At 39.6% G+C, this 20,351-nt stretch overlaps 1 protein-coding gene and 1 pseudogene across 3 annotated transcripts in view; both read right to left on the bottom strand.

Moving 5' to 3' along the window:
* The window catches only part of SORCS1 (sortilin related VPS10 domain containing receptor 1), a 549,535-nt gene that overhangs the window by 105,760 nt on the left and 423,424 nt on the right, over positions 1-20,351 (bottom strand). For all 3 annotated transcript variants that reach the window (XM_037804645.1, XM_037804643.1, XM_037804644.1), the window contains exons 7-9: positions 12,270-12,388; positions 10,149-10,238; positions 1,912-2,091 (exon numbers count right to left, since the gene is read on the bottom strand). In XM_037804645.1, coding sequence (XP_037660573.1) covers positions 1,912-2,091; positions 10,149-10,238; positions 12,270-12,388 — 389 coding nt within the window. The remainder of the gene's footprint in view (positions 1-1,911; positions 2,092-10,148; positions 10,239-12,269; positions 12,389-20,351) is intronic.
* LOC119510366 lies at positions 5,529-6,411 on the bottom strand (annotated as a pseudogene).

Genomic DNA, 20,351 nt, shown 5'->3' with positions numbered 1-20,351 from the left:
CAGCAAAGCAAGAAAACGCATGGCATTTCAGCAGAACATGCTTCAAGTTGGAACCTTTATAAGACATTAACAAATGAGAAAAGAAATGTGGCAATGTATACTTGTTCATAAGAAAACAACAAATTGGTATTAAAGAATGTCATATGACCATGCTAACTGAAATTCAGGAAGAAATAGATATCCAAAATAGTGGGAGGGCACTGGATATGTAAACAATGTGGACAGATTTTAAGACTATAAGAGAAAATTGTACTGGTGCTAAAACACGTTGGAATATGACATTAATCGATATATTAGTCTATAACTTGGTGAGCATTGCTGTATTTCAGGTGCTGACAGCAGCATTTTACAAGGATAAACTCATTTAATCCTCAAAGAAATCCTATCAAGTGGGTACCATGTTTATTCCCATTTTTTTCTTTTTAACAGGAAAACAAATTCAGAATTTAATGGATCTGTCTCAGGGATACATGCAAGTGACAGAATTAGGATTTAAACCCTGGCAGCCTGACTCCAAAATCTATTCTTTAAATCACAATTTTATCCAACATAATTTGAAACAAAATCACCAGCATATGTAAATGTTTTCCAGTTTGAGACAGAATATATGGTACTATATTTATCAGAAACATGGGCAGGAGGGGAAGTGGAAAAAACCTGTGAATGTGCAGAGAAGTTTGCATTGCAGTTTTCTAAATATATACATGCAAGCTATGTGCTCTGCTAGTCTGCATGATTTCCATTACAAATACTTGGGTGCTAGAGCAGTTATGCAGTTTATTATTATCATGCCATTTTATGTGCCGAGACGTTTAGATAGCAGAAGAAAATCCCCTACAACTTCAAGGAAAAGGAAGGTGGATTACCTTAAAAGGAAAGGTTAAAATTTCTTAAGTGAAATTAGTTTCTTTCTTTGACATACATAATTCCTCTGCTTCTCATTCATACCAACAACCTCTTGACTCCCTGAATTTATCCTCAACCAAACCATAGCATCATTATGCATACATATTTGAATCAATTTTAGATATCTTTAGATGAAATACAGGTACATGATTGCATATCCTCAAATTCTGAATAAGGTTTTCCGTGGTTCTTTATAACCCACTATAAATTCTTCATAGCACAGGATGAGATGGACAAATGGCTAAAATCCACCCCAAAGTAGCAGTTTTCTTACAACACTACTGTGTCTTAAATGAAAATGTTGTGTGTCATGAAACTTGACTTGATTTTATTTTGAATCTTGATCATTTTGGGAAACAAAGGGTCATAGTACCCTTATGGAAGTCTGGTAAACTATGACTTATTTCTGATTTAGAAGAGAAAGATCTATCAATTTTATCTCATTCACTAGCCTTCTGAGACTATGGCAATTAGCCAAGGGAGGTTATCTTATTAGAAAGGTCTTCCAATGGGAGTGTCTTCTGATGTGATGCACGGGCAACACCCCCTTCATTCTTTGTTCAAAGTGAGATAAGGTGGTGCTGTCCACCACCCCTTTGATCAACACTCATCAGCCCTTCAAGACTATTTTCGTATTTCTCACTCAGCTGGCTCTGGTTCAAACTCTTTTTTTTGTTGTTTAGACTTTGTTTTCTTGATTTAACTTTAAATGTTCCATTAATTTCAAGAGAATGCTTAGTCAAAGACATTTTTTGACTGCCACCCCAGACAATCTCCATATCCCCTAGGGCTTCATGGGCCTATGGACTTGTCAGGGGAGAAAAAAATCCCTTCCAGAGATAAACTGTGGATTACAAATATGTTCTTCAAAATTTCACTGCCTCCGAAGTGGAATGATTCCCATTGGAACCCTACTAAAATAATCAGTGGGACAACCCAGGCTGGGCCTTCCCTGGCCAGTGCACTGTGGCTGTGGCTCGGGTCCGAGTACGCTTCGTGACATACCTCATAGAGGTCAATCATGACATTGCCCTCAGGGCCTCTGCTGCTCTGGACATTTTCTAAGGCCAAGGTGAAGTAGACACCACGAGTGTCTGAAATATAGAGGTTGTACGTGTCGTTTTGGTTCCATTCCTGGACAGCTGCGAACACTTGATTCTCATCTGTGCTGATGACATGCATGTCCTGGTAAAGACACAGGAAAGGAAAGAGGAAAGAAGAGTTTTATGAGATGCCCAGTAGGTAGCCAGTAAGTGTGGAATCTAATAGGGAATACCAGACTAGATGCTGTAACAAGATAGAGTGCTTCCTTTTACATTTACGTAAAATAATAATTGGTTAAATGTTAATCATATATTTCCTTTTCACTAGTAGGGTTAGGAAATAGGACAGGGGGTGCTTGGCAGCTCAGTTATAATTTAATGCCTCATTAGATAATCTGAAGACTTTCCAAATATGTATGACTTTGGGGAATCAAACATCCTGAAATATTTGCCATGTATGAACATGGTTTTGGCTCAGGAGGTTTATATGGGGCAAATATGGGGGAAGAACTAAAAGGACAGAGAAAAAATAGACAAGTCTTGCATCTCTCAGTTTGATTCATGGACCAGTAGCAAGGGAATCCCCTGCAAGCTTGTTAGGCATTCAGAACCTTAGACCCCACCTACTGAATCAAAATTTGCATTTTAATAAGATCCCTAGGTGATCAGTGTACACATTAAAGTTTGAGAAGCACTGCTCTAAGCTCAGCAACCAGTGGCCCCTGAACAAAACACTCACCTGAGAACTCCAAAGTACCAATTTCCATGTTAATGAGGGTGCAAGTACTTAGATGCTTAACTAAAACTTTACCCTGAGAGGTTCAGCAGGAAAACTTAAGTGAAAGAGGGAAAAATAGCCTGCATAATTGATGATGTTTTTAGACCTTAGCAGTACTGGAGACAGAAACAGGGCAAGGTAACATGGAAAGACTGAGCAGCTGTTCTGCAAATAGGGGTGGGAATTCCAAATCCCTCCTTTCTCTATTCAGTACTCCAGAGACTGTGGGAACTTGAGGAAGAGGCTGACACAGACCAAGGCTTGCTGTCTCCTACAGGAAGAGACTTTCATTGGCCCAAGGCAGTAGACATGGTATAATTTCCAAAGAATCAAAACTAAACAAAAACAGAATTACATATAAGCACAAAGGTAGAAGAATGTGGGAAGATTGTGGATAATTCTTGGCCTTTCGTATAGCTCAGAACTCATATCTTCCCAGCTATACCATATCCTAATAAAGCTTCAGGAGATCTATAAATCTTCCTTGATAATAATTCCAGTGCTTGAAAATTTTACCTAACTTCTCGTTTAAATTTCTTATTGTAATATATGCCCATGCTCACTCAATCAATCAATTAGCAATCCATCTTGACTCTGCTCCAGATGGGTAGGAACACAAATCTCCCTCCCCTCTAGCTTTCATAACAGTGAACTCATATGACCCCAGAAGAAAGAAATCCTTAACCAAAAGACTTCATATTCCTCACCTGTACTCAGGAATAACATGGCATACTCTAAAGCTTGTTTTTGCAGAAAGAAATGGTTTTGCAGAATGAAACCAAAGTTGGGAGACCAAAAATGAGTCTTGTCCATTAATTCAACATGGTCAATAACTCAAATGTTTGGTATAGAAGTTGGCTATTGTTCATGTCACCTCAATGTCTATTTTATCTTTCTTCTCTTAATTATAGTTTTATGTTCTTTATAAACAACTTCATCTGTACTTTCAGAAAAATTTGTTCCTTATACTCAATCCAGCCTCTTTGCTACTTTCTTCTACTATCATCACACATGGGCATACAGGCCTGACATTCAGAATATTCCATTTGCCTGATGACAGTGAATGGATCAGGGATGGGCATATGACCCCAAGTCAATAATAAGATACAACTCTAGAACTTCTGTGAAATCATTAGAGAAAAAAATCTCTTACTATTGGGCTTGCAAGCAGTGAGAATACAAAAAATCTAGCTCTGCCGAAGACATTTGTTAAAGCCAATCCTGAATGAAATAAGGTCAAAAGATAGAGATGGACCAAATCCTGTAACATACTTTGAATGCTTGGATGTGGCCATTCAAGGAGCCTGCACCACTTCTGGACTTGACATTCGAGAGGACAGTATAATAAAATGGTTAAAAGAATGGACTTCAGAGTAAACTACTTGAGTTCAAATCTTAGCTCTGTAACTTAGCTCTTATGAACTTAACTCTGTGCCTCAGAATTTTCACCTACAAAAGAGAGATAACAACAGTATATATTCCATGGAGTAGTGAGGATTAAATCAACTAATAAGTGTTAAGCAGTTAAAATAGTGCCTGGCACTTAGCATGCACCCTATACATGCTAGCTATTTTCAGGTTAGCCAGCTCCTAAACCTCTGTCATCTCAGCAAGGTTGATTTGGCTTTTCTGTCCTTTGTAACTGTTAGAGTCCTAACTAATACACAGAGGAACAAATGGTGGTTCATCCCAGTGTTTTGTTTCTTGATGATGGGGAGAATTAGCTGTTGGAATAGACCAAAGGCAAACACTGAAGGCCAAAACCTTTCATAGCTTCCCATTTCCTATAGGACAAATACCAAGATCCTTATCCTGGCATTTAGAATTGCCAAATAACTGGTCCTGATATATATTTCCTTCCTTGTCAACAGGAAGCAGCATAATCCTTGAATCCAAGACAAAATATTTTACTACAAACCTGCATGCTGCCCCATCCCCACCTCATCCCCATCTAATTCCCACCTTGGTGCCTCTGGAGTACATTTGTGCACTGGTGAACCTCTGAAGACCCCACAATTGGCATTTCATTAAATAATCCTAGGGGACTAGAGTAGATCATCTGTACAATCCCAACGTGCTCCAACCACTTTATTTTGTAGATGAGGAGCTGAAAATGGAAATACATCCAGTGTCTTGATCTAGGTCACCTAGAGATGTAGTTTGATAACTTTTAGAATGACCATCTCGAGATACATGCCAAGATCAGATCTCCCTCTCTGTCCTTATAATCTAATTATATTGAACAAACTCCTTTTTTCTAGTGATAGTGATTTAAAATATTTTAATGAAAGCTTTCACATATTTAAATGCCATCTTTCTTTTTTCTTCTTGTAACTCACCTAAATCCTTCTCCTCTATCAGAAAAATTTAATCTTTCTACCAAAGAGGCACTTTATATTGAATGTTTTCACTGAGTCACAAAACTTTAGGCCAAAAAAAAAGGATCTTACAGATCTTCTTCTACTGGAGTGTCTCCCCAACTCTGTTCTGGTGAATTTTAATAAATATAACAAGAACAAATGTTCTGGTGAATTCACACCAGCACTGGTGAATTTTAGTAGATAAAACAGGAGTTCTTTGTAAATTGTTTTGATTAATGCTGAATTAAATAGTTTTCTTGCTCGCAGGTCCTATTGGAGCCTTCAACGTACCATTGAGCCCTGTTACTCTCTAGAAGGATACAGAATGGAGTTTTAGTTACTGACTTATTTACTTATTTACTCATTTATTTATTGAAACCAATGTTCAATGTCCATCAATTTCATTTACATTTTCTTTTTCAGAGCCTGTGGAAGAACAGCTTAAGACCACTCGGTGGTTGCTCCTACCATTCAGCGGGCTGAGCAGTGGGCGCTGCAGACCAGCCTTCAGTGGCAGGCTGAGCCCTCCAGGCTTCAGGAGGAAACTGCTCAATAGGCACAGATGGGACCTGCACACCTGCAGACCAGTCTGTGACCTCGGGTTGAGTAGCAATCAATTCAGTAACTGGAGCGGTCCATTCACCCTGAAATTCCTCCTTGGTCACAGCTTTTTCAGCAGCTGCCTGTGCTTCCTTTTCAATGTCTTCAGGAGCTCTGTACAAGGAGAGATCAGGCATGGCCTCGCATGGGTATTCATGCGAGCTGGTGCTATGCATGTACAGAACTTCCCCGGCCAGCGTCAGCATCCACCACATCAGACCCACTGAGTGAGCTCCCTTGCATGGGATGGCAATGTCCACGTGGCACAGAGGAGAATCTGAGTTACACAGAGCAATGGCCAGCAGGTGAACATGGGATGCCTCTGGAGAGACGAGTGGTCAGTCCTGGGATCAGTAACCCCCAGAAGACGTGGCTCCCACAAGACTGCCTGGATCTGGTTAGTGGAGGCACCAGGAGGAAGATGCTGGCAATAGGAGTAGCTCCCGTGGCAGCAGAAACATAAGCACAGCCTGCTGGCCAGTATTCTGGAAGATGTGACACTGATATCAGTTGGGTTTTTGATGGCAACAACAGCACAAGGTGCCAGCAGAAACTTCTCCCAGCTCATCTTCAGATTTATGATGCAGATGCTATCATTTTTCCTTTTGTAGGTATACTGTTCTACTTAGAAGTCAAGGTTTGTGCCATCTAAGTGGGTTCCTGCTGCAAGGAATTTGGGGACATCCTGCTTCTTCACCTACAGGACATCAAGAGCTCTGGACATTGTGAAAGTTTTCCTTTAGGTTACAGCTGGAACCCGGAATAATACCATATGGGTCCCTCTCCAGGCAGCACGGGAAAAAGCACTCATTTTTTAAAAAACTTGTTTGATCACAGAACCAAATTTTCATGAAGCATCTCTAAAGACATTGTATTTGAATACATTTGAGAAGAAGATATTGTTGTGAATTTAAGCTCTTTTAAAAGATGGGGAGGAAAAAAAAAAAGAAACCTAGGAAAAAAAGAAATTGATAAATTAGCCCAAGGTCTCAAAGCAAGTTAGTGACAGGTCCGGGTGTGGAATCCTGGTCTCCTGCTGTGAGTCACCACCCGCACCCCAGCTCCCATCGATCTTCTACCACAGAGACAACTAGATCCATACTAATAATAATATTACCTTGCCTTTATAGAGTATCTGTCCTCCAAAATGCTCAAAGCACTTTTATAGGTATTGCCTCATTTATCTCACTTGAGTCGCTCAGAATGAAGCTCCAAGTAAGTTAAGGGAAGGAAGACTGTCACTATGTCTCTGTGTCTGGAGGGCTGCCTGCTCTTCACGAAACAGGAACATTAGAGTCTCCCCCATTCCCTTATCTGGTCGTTTTTTGGAATTATTAATTTTTTTGATTTTTTTTTTTGACAGAGTTCAGAATAACCATGGTTTTTTAAGACCTGATACAATGGCAGAGGATGATTAAAGAAAACTTGATCATGAAAGTGCTAGTTTGTCTAGACTCTAGGTTGGCATGAAAGCTTTTTGTTCATTTCCAGTCGCAGCAGCCCCGGCTTTGATAGAAGGTCATGAAATACATGCACCTGTGCTGCAGATCACTCCATCCGAGCGGGGGCTTCTCTTTGAAGATGTAATAGGGTTGTAATGAAGCATCTCATTGCCTTAAAAAATCAAAACCAAATAATACATTCATTTGCTGAACTGGCCCCTATTTTTCTAGGAACAAGCTAAATTAATCACTATATTCTATCTTCAGGCCTTAGATGAAGTTGAGTAATGGAACATGCTCACTTGGGAGAGCAGGGGAAGAAGGGCAGGCAGCTGATTCAAGTTCAAAGTAAAACTTTTCCTTCCAGATTGGTTACTTGTCATTGGGGACAACCATCTGCAGTGATCTGTGTAATGGCTTTGAATAAGGAATACAAAATACCTGTTTCCTAACACTCCGGTGATGGATACACAAAAGTTTTTTTTTGATTTTAAACTATTATTTCTGAGGCTCCTTAAGCAAATTGGACTTTTTATCTTGATACCCCTGAGAGCATCTCTAATTTTGAGGAAGGGGAAAGGGGAGGCAAGAGTTTTATGTTTTAAGTATAGAAGTTATTAATTTATTTTGAAAGGAAGAAAAACATAATATAAAGGGATTCAGGAGATTTGAGTTCTAGTCCCAATTCTGCTGCAAATAGTACCTGGTTTTGGACGTGAATAATGCACTCAAAAAAGCACAGTCCCAAGAGTGAGCATGAAATGGATGACTCTAATCAGCTGTTTCTTGAGTTGTTCTCAATTCCCTTGTGCCTCTTGAACACGAGCATCTCAATATCTTGGGTATAATTCTTGCTTTTAAAAGTGCAAACCTTGCAAGCCAACTACTTTGGTTTTCTGGTCAAAGAAACAGTCATTTATTTCAACACACTCAAGAGAAAATTAGCTCAGTTGGACATATCGGTAATATGCTCATCTCTCTCCTGGACCTTCCTAAGAGATTGTTAAAGGTAATTTTTTTTAATTAGAGAAGTTGTGAGTTTACAAAACAATCATGCATAAAATACAGGGTTCCTGTATACCACCCCACCACTAACACCTTGCAATTCTGTGGAACATTTGTTTTTATTAATTTTTTTAATGATTATACTATTTTAACAGTAGTTTTCTTTGATACAATTGATGAAAGATTATTAAAATAGTTCTAGCTATCACCTATTATTTACATTTATTTTTTCCATATACCATTTTATTATTACTACTTTGTATTACTATCATACATTTGTTGTAACCCATGAAAAAACAATCTTAGACTTGGACTATTAACTATAGTCCATTATCTACAATAGGGTTCACTGTGCTGTACAGTCCTATGTTTTATCTTTTAATTTTTATTCTAGTAATATATACATCCTAAAGTTACCTCTTTTAACCATTTTCACCTATATAGTTCAGTATTGTTGATTATACTTGTAATAATATGCTCCCATCACCACCATCCATTTCCAAATCTTTGCCATCAACCCAAACAGAAATTCTGTACAAGTTAAGCATCAACTCCCAATTCTCTAACCTCAGTCTATCTTGTGGTAACTTATATTCTAGATTCTAACTCTATGAGCTTGCTTATTATAATTAGTTCATAACAGGGAGATCATACAATATTTGATAACACTGTATTTTCCTTTTACATGCTAGCTTTATGTGCTTCTCATCCAAGACACAACTCCAATGTAGTAATTTTTTGTCTTATTGGAAAAAACTTCAAGCCAAATCAAGAGCAAGAAGTATTTAGACACAAGCATACAATTACCACTGGGCAATTACCACTGTCATTAAACTCCTAGCAGCTGAAAAAATAATAATAACTGCTGATATAAATACAGTACTCTGGAGTTTGTGTGTTATTACTGTGAATGGACTGAGGTTTATAGACTAACTTTCACTATGCTAGGGTTAGGGGTAAAGTGGTGACCAAGAAGTAGACTCCACTAGAGAAGCCAAAGCAATCTATGACCATTAGCTCTCCTGGGAGGGGAGACTAGCCCTGCCCTGGTGCTCCAGCTAGCTGATGTTAGTCCAAGATAGCAAAGACATGGATGAAAAGCACAAGAGAAAGCGACATGCAAATTCAATTAAAAAACAAAACAAAACAAAAAAACTTCATATTTTTCATTCATTCCAAAGGCCTCAAAGCAGAGCTAATATCCTATTTAATTCTACACAGCCCCCTTCTTACAGCCACATACATCTCCCTGCCCTAAGAGCAAGGCACAATAAATCTCTGGCCACTTAAAATACATCACAGCGGAGCAAGATCGCAAATCCACAGTTCTGAACTCTCGAATCAGCTTGACCTCCACTAGGTGGCACTCCATATTAACACAGTTCTTCAGTGTTTCTGGTAAGAACCAGGGGATGTCAGCAGATGAGGGTCTCTAACCTTCATCTGCCAGTCTTTTCAAAGAGGTATGTCTTTAGGAAAGTCTAAGACATTAGCTGTGCCTAAAAATTCTAAAGACAATTGCTCTCATATGTTCCACTGAGAGAGAAAGCAAAGGTTGGATGCCATCTCACTGTATCACATCCCATTAAAACAATACAATCAGATGGAAATGCATCACACCTGTTGCACTGATGTATTATATATCAATAAAACATCTTATGCCTTGGTTTGCTTGAAAATTGAAAATCTTCACTACTGAAAAGAAAAACAAATCAATTATCAATTTATTCTGATGTTCCCATAGCAAGAATTTCAGAGTAAGAAAAAGGAGGGAGGAGGAGAGAGGGGAGAGGAGGAGAAGAGGAGAAAACAAGGAGAGAGAAAGGAAAGGAAATTACATAAAATGAGACTGGCAAAAGCAGACAGTAAGGCAGAGTGAACTTGAGAAAGAGAGACGGGGGATGAAAAGAAGCAAATGACTATGAGAGACTGAAAGGGTCCCAGAAAAGGGGGTGGAGGCAGGATATGAGCCTAAGAGGAAATACTGAAATGAAGAAATCAAGTCAGGCCATACCTTGGGCAAAGCGTACTTGGGCAGCTTCATTTGGGCAAAAGCATTCCTTTGGTAGGACACGTAGTAATGTGGCCGTCCTCCTGACGTCAGCTGGATTATAAACACAAAGGTTGTGAGAGGAGCTGCTATAACACGAAAGAACAGACACCCAAATGGAAGAGGGTAGCTGCCAACACAACAATGTGAATGACTACGGTGGATAAGTGTAAGGAATTGGCATTCAGTTCAAAACCAAATTAATATAGTGTGGGCAAGTTTATCAGAGGCCCAAAGTGAACCTGCTGTACAAAAATATAATTCTTCAATTTGCACTATGGCTCAAGAGCCAGGAAACATTTAAAAAATTTTTTTCTTAAATGCTCATAAAACGATACAAATGATCAGGGTGTTTTGGCCCAACATCCCAGAGCAGCCTAAGTATATGGCCACACAAATGCCATATCCAAAGGAAGTGGTCCATGACAAACAGTGGCAGAATTACAGCCTCACATTTTGGGCACCAAATTCCATTTTGATGCTGTCAGGTTGATGAGAGTGGACATGTCATATAGACCAAAGTGCTGACATGTTAGAAAGCCAAGCCAGGATGGTGGTCCATATTGACTTTAGATCTCTATTTCCCAGAAGAAAATCATGAACCATCTTCCTAGGTTTTGTCCAGGATATACAGCCTGATGGATACCAATGGGTGGGATGAAGAGCAAGAAAGGGTATAGCCACCATTTCAGCATGAACAGCAGGTAGTGCAGGGCCTCAAGGATGCAAGGCCTAGCTCTCTCCCCTTGGTAGTCACTCTGGAGTTTCAGGGTCCAATGGAGTTGGCATACTCAGAATGTCAACAAATCCTTTGGGTGCATGTTCATCTGACCCTTAGAAACGTGGGTGGAGAGTTATCTTCACTATTATGTGAACAGATCAGCTCTTAGCCCTAAGGATCATGTACATAGCAGCAGGGGTAGAAAATATGGGAAATTCTAAATGCAGAATTGATTTGAATTTGTACATCAGATACATGGATTATAAACTGTTACTAGAAAACAGAAAAAGTTCTGGAGAACAACACTGCTAAGGAAATGAATTACATACAGAACCAATATGTACAACCATTTCAATGTCACTTGATAATTTGATGCTAAAGTTAGCAGAGTACTCATTTCCCTGAAGAAAAATAAAATGGTGGGTGTGCGTCTGTGTGTATAATCTGTTGTAGATCATTTAAAAAGTCCATGGTCTGATTGTTGAGTATTTTGAGAATTTGCTTCCTCAAAGCAAGGGATTAAATATTCTAAATTATTATTTCTTGTCCAAATACATAGTGTCTAGAAGGTGCCTCAATAGTAGCAAAATTATATGAATCAGCTATTTAGCAAATATACCTTTGTCATTTTTAACATGGAAAGCAATAACTGAATTTTCAAATGCATTGTCCATACATGCCTAAAAATTCTCCTTAAATGCAGAAAAGGAGCAAAGCATGCTTTCTTCCTGTCTCTTCTACCCATTTCTTGAATCGTCACTTTCTCCAACTGTTTCCCACTCTCTTCTGGGGAGGAAAACCTGGCTGAATACATCTCATCTAAATTCTCTTCATCCTAATCACATTCAGTACCTAACAATAATGGCTGATCACTCTCACCTGGCTCTCCCTCCACCACCCCAGCCACCCAGCAGTTCCCTCTCCCATCCTGTTCCTCTAGTTTGAAGATGGGCCTGGTGGGGTGGGGGCTGACCGGCTGACCATCCTCCTGACAGGAAGAGACTGACGTATCTGCTCTATCCCGCTGATGACTTGGAGCTTCTTCAGAATACAGATGATGGGATGAATAGAACTCCGCATCATTCTGGAGACAACCCTAGCACTCTGTGCAATGCCTCTGCGACCCTGTGTTGATAAGGTCCTCTAGACACTGCCCCAAGGAACTAATTAACATTCTGTGGGTAGAGAAGCTTCCACATTCAGTAATGTTCCTTTTGTTGAAATGATTATGCTTTTTCCTTCCCTCCCTCCCTCCCTCCTTCTTAAGGGAGCATAAGCAGGCAGAAAGGACTGCAATGCAATAGGGACAAAAACAGGGATGAAAAATGTCTTTGAGGCAATCAAAAGAAGCGGTTCTTTCACACCTGAACAAATACGTAATCATCCTGGACAATCAAAGAGTCTGGGTCAATGTAGCCTGGGAAAGGTTTATTTCTGTTAGCCTCTGTGCAGTTCTGCATTCGGCAAGTTAGATACTGTGAATCTGAAAAGAAAAAAACAAAAAAATGCGAGTGGGGGTGAGATACACACAGAGCATTAAAGTCAGAATGGACATTTTCTATTTCTCTTCCTATGTCTGAGCCTTTAAATAAACCTCACATTCTTTGGTGAATGTATTATTGTCATCATTATTTTAAGATTATTGTCACTACTATTTTACTCACTTGCTACATCACCACCACTACTACTTCTCCATGCGTCCACCAACTCCTGCCATCCTAGAACACTAAATTCTGCTAATTAAATCTTTCCTTCCAAATCAAAATGAAAATATTTCCAAAAGCTGGCAACGATGCCTGTGATTTCAGAGCTATTTTCTTCTCATTAGTAGGTCTCATCTCCAGATTCTGACCTTTGACTGACAAATAGGGAAACACACACATACATGCAATCACCAATCCTCTCACGCTAGTAGTGCTGTTGATGTGAATAAGGTTCTATTTAAGAGAAATCTGTTTTCTTCTACTGCCAACTGGAAGTGAAATGGAATATAGGTGGGATTGCTAGTGAGGAATGTCGCCCTCATTTTTACAGATGAGTAAACTAAGACCTCAAATCTTACCTGAGATCGTACCACAGATGATAAGCACAATATCATGAATTGCAACTCTTACATGCATTTGATCTCAATTCCTAGAAGTAGACTGTATCAGAAAAGCTGCCTCTGTATTCTCAACCACAACTGTTCTGGACCTCTCTATATAATCAGATTATATCATTCCTCTGCTTAAAACTCCTTTTGTCTCATTGTATTTAGAATGAATTCAAACCGTCCACCACCTACTACTCCAACCTCCCCCAAAGCTAATCTCTTCTCTCACTATGCTGCTTCCAATCTGGCCTACTTTAGTTCAGGAAATTCACCTAACTTTCTACCACTTTAGAGAAGTTTCACTGTTATCCCCACCAGGCTTTTCCGAAAGAAGTTTCCAGATTTCAGCTCATTGTTACATTTTAGGATGTTCCATGATTATATCACACATTGTTCTAGTTTGCTAATGCTGCGGAATACAAAACACCAGAGATGGATTGGCTTTTGTAAAAAGGGGGTTTATTTGGCTACACAGTTACAGTCTTAAGGCCATAAAGTGTCCAAGGTAACACATCAGTAATCAGGTACCTTCATTGGAGGATGGCCAATGGCGTCCGGAAAACCTCTGTTAGCTGGGAAGGCACGTGGCTGGCGTCTGCTCCAAAGTTCTGGTTTCAGAATGGCTTTCTCCCAGGACGTTCCTCTCTAGCAAGCTTGCTCCTCTTCAAAACGTCACTCACAGCTGCACTCCGTCCAGTCTCTTTGAGTCAGCATGTTTTATATGGCTCCACTGATCAAGGCCCACCCTGAATGGGTGGGGTCACACCTCCATGGGAGTATCCCACCAAAGTCACCACCCACAGCTGGGTGGGGCACATTCCAAGCAAATCTAACCAGCACCAAAACGTCTGTCCCACAAGATCACAAAGATAATGGCATTTGGGGGACACAATACATTCAAACTGGCACACACATCATCCTGTTAATTCCCTTCATGGAATTTATAACTATCTAAAATTACCTTGCTCATTATTTATTTCTGCCTCTTACCCCCAGTCCCCACCACCATGAGAATGGAATCTCAATGAAGACAGAGATCTTTCTCTTTTGTTTACTGCTGTATCTCCAGGTCCTAATACTGTTCCTGGCACATAGTAGGTGATCAATAAAAACTTGCTGGGACATGTCTCTTTATTGGAACATCTGTCGTCAAAAGGAGAGAGTTATTTTAATTGTTTTTATGCTTAATAAATGTATGGGTTTGAATTTAAGAGAGCATATATGTATGTGTAAATCCACTCATCCAAATGAAATCAGGGTGGGCAATAGTATGTCCAGATGTGTAGAAGGATTCACAAAAGACCTTCTGCAAGAAAATTAGGAAGGTAGAACTTTCTAGTACCTCTTTATTTAAGTATTCTGGGGTATACCTGTATTCTGCAAGGAAAGCCACGAGGGGGCAGCACGCACATTGGCTCTACCCAACCAGTGAATGTAAATCTAAGAGGGATGTAGTTGCTGATTAGCTCTCAGGAGCCAGACTGGTAGAGGAGAGGTTTACCCACAATCTTCCTTGCTGTCTTCTGTGGTGATGTGGATAGCTCTCAATTATTTTAACTCATCTAATCCTGGTGAAACCACCTCCCAAAGCCAAACTGAAAAAGAGTGCTCTGTTAACTCTCCCCGTCTCCTTTTTCAAACATTCTTGTGCTTCCATTAGGACTCACTCAAGATCTTTCTCCTCAAAGACAATTTCCTGGACTTATCCCTTCCCATAATGGTCACCCATGCAGGCCATTCCTAAAGCACAGAGTCTTTACCATATGATTTCACACTCCACCAGACTCTTCTGCAGCTTTTAACTGACTTCTGTGTTTAGAAAGGTAGCTCGAGGTCATTGAGACAGCATGAGATTTGGGACTATGACACCTGTGTTTGAGCTCTGGTATTGTGACTTACTAGCTGCATGACTCAAAGGAAATCACTTCATCTTCCTGAGTCTTGCTTCCCTCATCTCTTAGATGGGAATGCTAATATCACCTATCTTTTAGTGTGGCTGTAAGAATTAATTGGAATAATATATATGATAAATGTTTTGAAAGTCTACAGAACCTGTATAAATGGCAGTTGCCATCAATAATCATGACATTCCTGCTTTCTCTGTTGCTACTTTTCCCCTGGTGATCAGATCCATTTGGGGCACAAAGTAGGATCTTTCAGAGATGGTTGTATTGAATTTGAGAATCACAGATGTATTTTTGTAGCAGATACAGCTGGTGACCTACCCAACAGCCATTCGTCCCTGCCTCTTTGCTAGAAAGCCAACACTGGATTTGTCTGCTTATGCTTCCTTTATCCAGGGATTAATCCTGTCGGGTCTAAACCTACTCAAGGTCTTTTTATTCCCCTAGTCATTGGTTGTTTTAGGAGAACACATTTAAACCCAGTTCTGGCCTGTGAGAAGTGAGGAGAGGTCTTTCAAGGGGCTTCAGAGAGATACAACACAAGACCCTCTCTGCCTCTGAATAACACTGTGTCACAACATGATGCTTGGAACTGCTCTAGCCTTTATGCCACGTGAGGAGCCAGTCTTACAGTCAAGCTGACATAACGAGCAGGACACAGAGAAGGGAAGGCTCCAGTTTCCTGATGACATCACTGAGCAACTCATTGCACTGAGTCTAGAGCTGCTCTACTTCTGTGCTACTTGTTATGTGAGATAATGAATAAAAACAACTATGAAGCCAAACTGAGTCAAAGGTTCCTAATTAGGAGGCCTTGGGCTTCAAATTATAAATACAATTTCCAATTAAAATTTCTGGGAGTGACAACTAATGAAGACTTCCTGATAGATGCACAGAGCTTTTCTCCTTCTGAAGTCTTTTATTAATAATGGAGTCTAACAGTTTCTTCCTTAAAACCTCAACCTCTTCTTAAAGAGTCTCTGAACAAGCATAAGATGGAAAATACAAAGATATAACTTGCATATTTATAATACATCTATATAGAAATCAAGAATCTGAGGGATTTGGTAGTAAAGGAAAAGGAAGAGGGAAACACAATATTTACTCAGCATCAATCTGCCAAGCACTCTAAGCATGCTCATATATATTTAGTACATTGAATCTTCACAACACTACAAAGTATAATATATGAATTGAATTTTTAGATGGAGAGAATGAAGCTCAAAAAGATAAGTAAACTGTAGAAACAATAGTATGGGGTTTCAGACTTGGTTGGTTTGACTCTAAGTTTGGTTTATTTCCACTACACTATGTTGCATGAAAAACTCACAGCAAATCTGGGGATGATTTTTAAATGTCTTTTGACTTTTCATCAGTAGGAATACTTAGATAGAAAACTAGAAAACCTGTAACTCATTTGTGTGTGTGTTGTGGAGCAATTTGACCATATGGATGAAGGTCTTTAAAAATTGTATCTTTGAATTCAGGTTCATTTCTGACTATTCTGTCTACGGAAGTAATTAAGGATCTTTGCAAAAATTTAGCCAGTTGGATATCCATCAGAGTATTGTTCATAATAACAAAAATACTAGAGAAAATAAAATGGCCAACCATAGAGGAAAACTAAATAAATTATGGAATATCCATAGTTTGCTTTAAAATCATGCTTCTAAAAAGCACATAAGGGTTTACAGAAATGCTTAATGCATTTTATGTTATAAAAGAAGGTTACCAATTAATATTATTGTACAGTGTTAATCTCTTCATTTTGACAAATATGCCAATGTTTCATAAAATGTTAACATTAGCAGAAGTTGGGGTAAAGGGCACACATACTCTCTACTATCCTTGCAATGTTTCTATGTATCTAAAATTATTCTAAAATAAAAGTTTTTAAAAAGTAGTTTAGGACTTCCAGGATGATGGCGGTAGGAGAGACAGAGCAAAATTCTCCTCCATGAAAAACACTAGATAAAGGACAAAAAGCATTCCAGAACAGTAGTTCCAGGGTTCACCAGCTGGGCAGGGACATCTATACCACATAGTGAGTAAGTAGCTAGCGAGGCAGCGAGACTGTGTTTAAGACTGGTGAGTGTTCGGCCATGAATGACGCTGGGGAAAGGGAGTGGGAGCCGGCTGACGAGCACGAGGGGAGCAGCCTTCCACGCCCTGTGCACCCTCCTCAGCACTTGGCTGGGGTGATAACCCTTTGCAGACCTGTAGCCAAGAGCCCCATGCCAGGGACTGGTGGTTGGAGAAGGCAGATGAGCGCTGAAGCTATCTTAGCAGGTGGCTGGGAAGATAACCTTTCACAGCCCCATGGCTGCTGAGTTGGGAACTGAGTGCCGGGCATGGAGCTAGCAGCTTTCTAAGCCCCATCTCTACAGTTGATTGGGGAGCTAACCCTTCACAGCCCCATGGCCTAGAGACCCCTTGAGAGAATTCAGGATTCAGTGGACTTGTGACAGCATCCACTCTTCCTCCATGGAAGCCTGTGGTGTACACAGCCTAGAGGCAAGCATGCTGCATGGAAGTGCCAGGAGCCTCCCCCAATCTCAGGGACTCGCAGGCGCATGGCAGACGGGGACTGTGAGGCACTTGAGCTGGAAGGTGAGACACGTAGCTCTGCAGCCTCAGAGTATTGAACCCGCAGACCCGGGAACCGCCGGGACCACTGTGTCCTGGAGTAGACCCCTGCCAAACTGTGCAGGGCACACACCCCTACCCACAGGGCTGGCAGCCCTAGTGTACATGGAAAAATTATTGCACTGATTGGATTGCTACATGGATTGCTCCATGAGGAAGTTGGGGGAGAACAGGCTTGAGGGTAAGAGGTGGCTCAAGAGCACCTTCTGCTAGTAGGACAAAGAAAGCGCTTTCCACCAAGCTGTAGCTCTGCCAAATTATAAATAAATGTTCAAATATAATCCTGCATGTCCTAAAAGAACTCTATTAAGATAAGCAAATGCCAAGAGGCCAAAAACAACAGAGTATTATAAAGCATATGAAGAAACCAGAGTATATGGACAACCCAAACGTCCAAATAAAAAAGCTAGAGGAGACACAGAACTTGGAGCAATTAATCAAAAAAGTACACACAAACATCAATGTCATGGCTAAGGATATAAAGTACCTTAAGAAGACCCTAGAAGAGCATAAAGAAGAATTTCCAAGAGTAAATAAAAAAATAGTGGAACTTACGGAAATAAAAGATACTGTTGATCAAATTAAAAATATTCTTGAGATGCATAACAACAGGTTTGAAGAGGCAGAGGAAAGAATTAGAGAACTTGAAGATAAGGTTATGGAATGTAAAAGCAAAAAAGAAGGAATGGTGAAAAAAACAGAAAAATTTGAAATGGATCTCAGGGAAATGGTGGACAACATGAAGTGTACAAAAATAAGAATCATTGGTGTATCAGAAGGTAAAGAGAAGAGCAAGGGCTAGGAAGAGTATTTGAAGACATTGTTGGGGAAACTTCCTAATCCTTCTAAATGACATAAATATGCAAATCAAAGATGCCAAATGAACTCCAAATAGAATAAATCCAAATAAACCCACTCCAAGACATATTCTGATCAGATTGTCAAACGCTGAAGAGGAGGAAGTTCTGAAAGCAGCAAGAAAGAAGCAATTCACCACATACAAGGGAAACAACATAAGACAAAGTACCAGCTACTCAGTGGGCACCATGGAGGCGAGAAGGCAGTGGTATGACATATTTAAAATTCTGAAAGAAAAAAATTGCCAGCCAAGAATTCTTTACCCAGCAAAGCTCTCCTTCAAAATTGAGGGAGAGTTTAAAATTTTCACAGGCAAACAAATGCTGAGAGAATTTGTTAACAAGAGACTTACCCTAAAAGAAATACTAAAGGGAGCTCTACCTGCTGAGAAAAAAAGACAGGAGAAAGAGGACTGGAGAAGAACACAGAACTGAAGAGTATTAGTAATGATAAAGGAAACAAAGAAAGAGGGGGGAAAATAGATCTGACAACTAAAAACCAAAGGATAAGATGGCGGATTCAAGAACTGCCTTCACAGTAATAGCATTGAATGTGAATGGATTAAACTCCCCAATTAAAAGCTATAGATTGGCAGAATGGAGTAAAAATATGAACCACCAATATGGTATTTACAAGAGACTCATCTTAGACCCAGCAAAACAAAGAGACTGAAAGTGAAAGGATGGGGGAAAAAAATTCCATGCAAGCTACAGCCAAAAGAAAGTAGGGATAGCAATACTAATATCAGATTAAATAGACTTTAAATGCAAGGATGTCATAAGAGACAAAGAAGGACACTATATATTAATAAAAGGGACAATTCACCAAGAAGAAATAACAGTCATAAGTGTTTATGCACCCAATCAAGATGCTCCAAAGTACATGAGACAAACATTGGCAAAACTGAAGGAAACAATAGATATTTCCACAATAATCATGGGAGACTTCAATACACCACTCCCTCCTATAGATAGAACAACCAGACAGAGGACCAATAAGGAAACTGAGAACCTAAAGCACGTGATAAATGAATCAGACTTACCAGAAATATATAGAGCATTTTACCCCAAATTACCAGGACATACATTATTCTCTAGTGTTCATGGAACATTATCCAAGATCTATCATATGCTGGGACATAAAACAAGCCTCAATAAATCTAAAAAGATTGAAATTATTCAAAGCACCTTCTCTGACCACAATGGAATGCAACTAGAAGTCAATACCATCAAAGATCTAGAATATTCACAAATATCTGGAGGTTAAACAACACACTCCTAAACAATCACTGGGTCAAAGAAGAAATTGCAAGAGAAATTGCTAAATATCTAAAGACAAATGAAAGTGAGAACACAACATATCAAAACTGATGGGATGCAATGAAGGCAATGCTGAGGCAGAAATTTATAGCTCTAAATGTGTACATTAAAAAGGAAGAAAGCGCTAAAATCAAAGAACTAACAGAACAACTGAATAAGCTAGAGAATGATCAGCAAACTAATCCTAAAGCAAGTAGAAGAAAAGAAATGACAAGGATTAAAGCAGAAATAAATGATATGGAGAAAAAAGAACAATAGAGAGAATAAATAAAACCAAAAGTTGGTTCTTTGAGAAGATCAACAAGATTGACAAACCCTTAGCTAGACTGACAAAGCCAAAAAGAGAGAACACCCAAATAAACACAATAATAAATGAGAGGGGGACATTACTGTGGATCCTGAAATAATTAAAAAAAAAATCATAAGAGGATACTATGAACAACCGTATGCCAACAAACTAGTCAATTTAGAGGAAATGGATAATTTCTTGGAAACCCATGAACAACCTAGACTGACCAGCGAAGAAACAGAAAACCTCAACAAACCAACCACAAGCAAAGAGATCCAATAAGTCACAAAAAGCTTCCTACAAATAAAAGCCCAGGGGACATGACTTCACAGGGGGAT

Source organism: Choloepus didactylus, chromosome 15 (genome assembly GCF_015220235.1).
Source record: "Choloepus didactylus isolate mChoDid1 chromosome 15, mChoDid1.pri, whole genome shotgun sequence".
Classification (NCBI taxonomy): domain Eukaryota; kingdom Metazoa; phylum Chordata; class Mammalia; order Pilosa; family Megalonychidae; genus Choloepus; species Choloepus didactylus.
The sequence above is the reverse complement of the archived record's forward strand: the minus strand, read 5'-3'. Positions and strand labels throughout refer to the sequence as shown.